The 5,922-nt window shown below is 48.8% G+C and overlaps 1 protein-coding gene across 1 annotated transcript; it reads left to right on the top strand.

The window, feature by feature from the left end:
- The first annotated feature begins 4,487 nt into the window (after positions 1-4,487).
- Positions 4,488-5,702, top strand: LOC108379925 (uncharacterized). Its single transcript, XM_017636291.1, has 2 exons — positions 4,488-5,011; positions 5,318-5,702. Exons 1-2 carry the CDS (start codon positions 4,555-4,557, stop codon positions 5,392-5,394), a joined length of 534 nt encoding a protein of 177 aa, XP_017491780.1. The 5' UTR covers positions 4,488-4,554; the 3' UTR covers positions 5,395-5,702.
- The last annotated feature ends 220 nt before the right edge of the window (positions 5,703-5,922 follow it).

Here is a 5,922-nt window from a genome sequence, read left to right as displayed (position 1 = left end):
AGGGATTTTGGAAAACTTATAGACGTATCTCACAACGCTATTACTGGCCAAACATGTATGAGTCCGTTTACCAATACGTTCGGCAATGTGAACTATGCCATTGCATTAAACCAAGTAATGAGAGCACCAAAACACCTCACGGCGAATACAGAGAACCAAAACGACCGGGTAGGCAATTATCGATTGACTTCGTCGGTAAGCTGCCCATGTCTAAAAATCGTAACCAATGGATCTTCGTAGCCATCGACTGTTACTCGCGATATGTCTGGGCGCAGCCCATGAAAAATGCAAACGCCATATCCGTAGTCAATTATCTTCGACATATATTCACGGTGAATGGCTGCCCCGAACTCATTATATCAGATAATGGTACTCAATTCATCAGTCAAACTTTCGCAAAGCTTTGCGCCGATTATAACATCAAACACATGAAAACGCCTTTGTATCATCCACAAGCCAATCAGGTTGAGGCGACAAACAAAAGCATTAAACTTGGATTACGTGCTCACATGGCTGACCTACTCGAACATTCCCCCTGGGAAAACCAGCTGTCTCGTGTTATTCATGATATTAACGCTTCAGTGCAGTCAGCCACGGGCTACACGCCATATTTCCTGCACACTGGTCGTGAATATGTGAAAGATGGAAACGAATATAAATTATTATTGGATATAAATCCATACCATACACAGGATGTGGAACAGCGTAAAGTTCTGGCTGATGAAATTCGAGACAAACAGTTCGAACAATATCAACAAACCGCACAACGGGCATTTACCCGCAAAAGAGAACGCCATTTCGAGATAGGCTCGGAAGTGTACATTCCCAATCCTAAACAGTCCGTGGCCGTGCACAAAAACTACCCCCACCAAAAATGATAGCCTATGTTTCACGGAAACTTGGTTCGAATTCATATGAACTGATCGATGCTAAACACCGAACGCTTCGCAATTATTCCGCCGATTTAATCACAACACGTTCACTCATTCAGTACATTCGCCTTCTGAATAATTTCGATGAATATATAGCGGGCCTCCATATTCCATTGATTCTGCCTTATTACAGAGTACCCGGCTGGAGTAAATTAATTAAGTTTACTTTTGTTATATCCATAGTTGTGTTATATTATATCCTCAGTGCATTGCTAGTAAATCGATCAAAGCAAACAAGAAAAGATTCATAACCAAATCATTTACCAATGCCTTTAATCTACCGTAGCTTATGTAATGCGTACTGAAACTTAATACGAAAGACGGAACATTTGTACATACATATGCGCTTACAGAAGAACTGAACGAGTCAGGATGACGTTGATGAAGATCATCTAGAACGATTTCGATGTATGGTCTAACGTCGATCAAACCACAGCCCGTGAATCGCATTCGAACCACCATTCTCATATCCCTACCAAACGCTCCACATTTTTTTTGTTAACGTGTCGCTGAAGATGAGAGGGGGATAATGATCTATTATTTTTATTGCCCAAATAATAGACATAAGAACGATTATAAGAAATGTAAACACAACAAAACTGTCAAAGCTAAACTTCAAAATGGGGGGATTGCCAGATGAATGTACGTAACCAATAGTTATTCAAGACACGAACCATCATATCGGTATAGACACGAATTGACATGGCCACTATGAAAACGATGAAAGAATCGGTGGTCACATAACACGAGGCGAGAAAAAAATTTTTCTTTTTGGAATTGGACACGGAGCGAACCAGACTCATCAGCCCTCACATGAACGGAATTACAACCAAGTAATTAAAGTGGATTAAAAGCTTGTATTAAAAGCTGACGACATTCGGGGAGTCGATACTCACCCCTCAGTGGAAATTAATAGAGGCAAAAGGTGCCGTCACATTCCTTCTGGCAAATCCCTAGCCATGTTGTTGCGTATAATAAAGAAGTTGTGAGCATCAAATATGGACTATTCATTTGACAGCAATTGAGTCACCACAAGCGGGTAATACAAAATCATTACACGTAAGTCAGCCACTTTCTTGCCACCATCCATTGGAAGCGAGCCATCCATCAACCTTAAATAAAGATTCCTGTTGGGACCGACAACCCAAGGTCAAGCAAATCACAGCGCCCGCCCAACCAACAACCAGTGGACCAACTCCCAGCACACGACCCCGGACATCCACTCAAAGCAGCGTCTGCAACAACCTGATAAGGCGTAACACCACATCAGTAAGATGCAACGCGTGCAACAACTGGTGCCACCTGAAAAGCTGCTCCGGCCTCAAACACCATCGCGAATGGAGTACTGCTTTCACTGCAGCCTGCTGCTCTGCTACCACACAACCCCAATCGCCTACACCTACGTCTGTGCCAATGCCAACGCCAGCGGTAGTCCCACAACCGCGGCCCACGGTTACACCCACACCGGTGACAAACACAACCGGCACAGCAAGCAATTCAGGCAGCACGCCAGCACTCCCTCACCCCGCGAATAACCATCACCAGGCCCAACTCCATAAAATTATTGTAGTTCAATTGCGACGGACTACAAAGCAAGATCGCTGAGATAGTCAGCTTCAAGAGGCACAACAAAATCTCAGTCGCGGCGGTTCAGGAAACCAAACTCCACTCCAGCTCTAGCCTTCAGAGTCAGGATGAGTTCAACGTCATCCGAAGAGACCGCCCTCGCGGCGCCGGAGGCGGCATTGCCCTTATATTGCACAACGCGGTCCAATACCGGCTCATTACCCCCCGAATCGCCACCTACGACACACTCATTGAGCACCAAGATGTGGCAATCAAGTCGGGAGATACTGAGCTAGAAGTCGTCAACGTGTACATACCACCTGCCACCAGCTGCCCAGCAGGATACCGCCCGAACATAAGTATGCTACTTGAAGGCGAAAATCGGGCAGTGCTAAGGGATTTTAACGCGCACCACGAACTCTGGCACTCCAACCTGGGCAACGACCAGCGGGGTACACTAATCGCAGAACAAATTGACGACTCAACGTTTTGCACTGCTACAGCTCGCCAGATATCACTATAGCAAGCGGGGGTCTGATAAATTGCATTGGTTGGCAACCAGTGCTCACGCTCGCATCAGACCACCTGCCCATAGTAGTCGCGATAGACCACCCAAGAGATTTTGTCACATCCGAAGACCGTACGTATATTAACACCAAGAAGGCCAACTGTGACGGTTTTGCGGAACACACGGATCGCAAATTCTGCTCTTCCACCACCAACATGTGCACGTGCAGCTGAGCGCAACATCCGCCGGATCATCAACGCAGCAGCCGCGCGCTTTATACCAGCCGGTAGGATCGCCAAAATCCGCCGGGCTTTCCAGCTGAAGCGGCGGGACTTGCAGCCGAGCGTGATAGAATCCGCCAGTCTAATCCTGGTGATCCCCGTATCAGGGATCTCAACAAGGACATTAACAAACTGGGTAACGAACACAAGCGGAAAACGTGGAATGAGCACCTCAAGACCTGCAATCTCTACAGCAGAGCTAGCAAACTGTGGACGACAGTAAAATCTCTTTCCTATTCGACGAAACGCAAGGGCAACATTGCCCTTACATTTGGCGATACCACCACGTCGGAGCCACGGACGTGCGCGCGCGCTTTTTCCGCCGACAGTTTATTGCACACGTGGAGAGAGACAAAGCCCGCCGCAGTGTGCTACGTAAAGCACACAAACTCCGCCCCGAGACACACTAACGTGCTTTACACCAGAAGAGACGCAGGCAGCTGTAAAGAACGCCAAAGCATCCAAGGCGTTAGGCCCTGGCGGAATCTCGATGCAGATGCTGAAAAAGCTAGGATCAGTGGGAGTCGAGTACATCAAAGCAGCTTTCTACTTGTCCCTGTCCACCCATCCCTGAGATGTGGAAAATGGGTAGGATCATTCCCCTCCTTAAGCCAGGTAAGAAGGCGGACGCAGGAGACTCTTACCGGCCAATCTCCCTCCTATCTCCAGTGGCAAAGACAATGGAAGCACTACTCCTCCCCAGTCTAACGAAGCATCTGCAACTAGGCCAATACCAACACGGATTCCGCAAAATTCACAGCACGACCACTGCATTAAACGCCATCACCACACAGATAAGCGAGGGTCTGAACCAACGTCGACCCTGTGATAGGACGGTCCTAGTCGAGGTAGACCTGTCGAAGGCCTTCGACGCGGTAAACCACGCGACCCTTTGCCAAGACGTCCTGGACTCGTCACTTCCGGACCGGACGAACCGGTGGATAACCAGCTATCTGTGTGGACGCCAATCATCGGTCGAATTCCGAAACGCCAAGTCCAATCCGCGTAGGATTAAACAGGGGGTCCCCCAAGGCGGCGTACTCTCCCCAACACTGTTCAACCTCCCTCCGCCGCCAACAGGAGTTCACTTGGTGAGCTACGCCGATGATTGCACGAGTATGGCGACGGGCCCCAATATTGACAGCCTGTGCGGGAAAATCTGCGACTATCTCACCGATCTTGCAAATTTCTTCACTGCCTCACCATCTCCGCCGCGAAATCCACCGCCACCCTGTTCACCACCTGGACAAAGGAAGTTAGGCTAGAGATGGACGTTTACGTCGATGGCAACAAAATACCTACGGTCAACCACCCCAAAATCTTGGGAGTTACGTTCGACAGCCTATTCTCCTTTTCTGCGCACGCCTCAGCCACTTGCGAAAATATGCGAGCTAGGAACAAAGTCCTCCAGTCACTAGCCGGCAGCACTTGCGGAGCCGACAAAGAAACTCTACTCACTACGTACAAAGCAATCGGCCGGTCGGTGGCAAACTACGCACCGCCAGTGTGGACGGCGGGTACCAGCGATACACAGTGGAGAAACCTACAAAAATGCCAGAATGCAGCTCTACGCACGGCTACAGGCTGCCATCTCATGTCGTCCGAGCATCACCTCCACCAAGAAAGCCAGATGCTAGCGTTGAAAGAGCACAACACGTTGCTATCGAAGCAGTTCCTCGTGGGATGTCACCGTGGAAATCACCCCAATAACGCCCTGCTTCGAAATGAACCGTCTCCCCGACATGTCAGACGTCACCTGCACGACTGGAAATCCGACGTTGAGCCGTTCGTAGACCACCCATTCGACGCAGAGAAATACAGAGCGGCGCTTAACCACCTACACACGGATGCAGTTAGGTCGGGTCTTAGCACCTGAAAAGACAACATCGTTCTAGATGGTCGACCGCCACCCATCAACATCGACGAAGCCGAACTTCCAGAGAGACGTGGTGCACCCTAGCACAACTCCGTTCTGGGTGGTGCCACAGACTAAACAGCTATCTCTCCCGGCTGAACCCAGAAGTGGCAGACACATGCCCTGCATGCGGGCAAGGTCCACACAACACCCAACACCTCTTCGCATGCGCCTCTAACCCCACGACCCTGACACCAGAAGCACTATGGACCGCGCCTATAGACGCTGCCCGCTTTCTCGGCCTCAGGCTTGTCGAGTCAGAGGACGAAGACGACCCTTGACGAAANTGATGACCCTTGACGAAACCCCGGAGGGTCGAGTACTGCTGCTACAACAACAACAAGCTCTGATACCTGGATGACTTATACTATGCAATTTGTCAAATACTTCTCTCCGTAAGCTATTTGGTATGTAAGGCCTAGTAGTCCCATTGTTTTCTTCACAATAAATGTTAAAATTCAAAAATGGTATTTTAATTTCTACTATCTTATATAGTAGGGGAGCCCAAGAGGGGATTCGGGTATTTACTCGAGCGCGTCAGATTAACATATGAGGCATACCCTGCCTCCTGGTGAGTACCTCTGCCAAATCTAAGCCATCTATGTAGAGCCGCGCGCATAGTAGAGCTGATCAGAATAGTAAAAAAAAATTGATAGGTGGATTTACTCGAGCGCGTCAGATTACGAAATGGTGGGTTGATTACATGCTGAAAAGTGTGCA

Source organism: Rhagoletis zephyria, unplaced genomic scaffold, assembly GCF_001687245.7.
Source record: "Rhagoletis zephyria isolate East Lansing unplaced genomic scaffold, Rhagoletis_zephyria_1.1 Rzeph_scaffold_17711, whole genome shotgun sequence".
Lineage (NCBI taxonomy): Eukaryota > Metazoa > Arthropoda > Insecta > Diptera > Tephritidae > Rhagoletis > Rhagoletis zephyria.
This window is presented reverse-complemented; position numbering and strand designations above follow the sequence as displayed.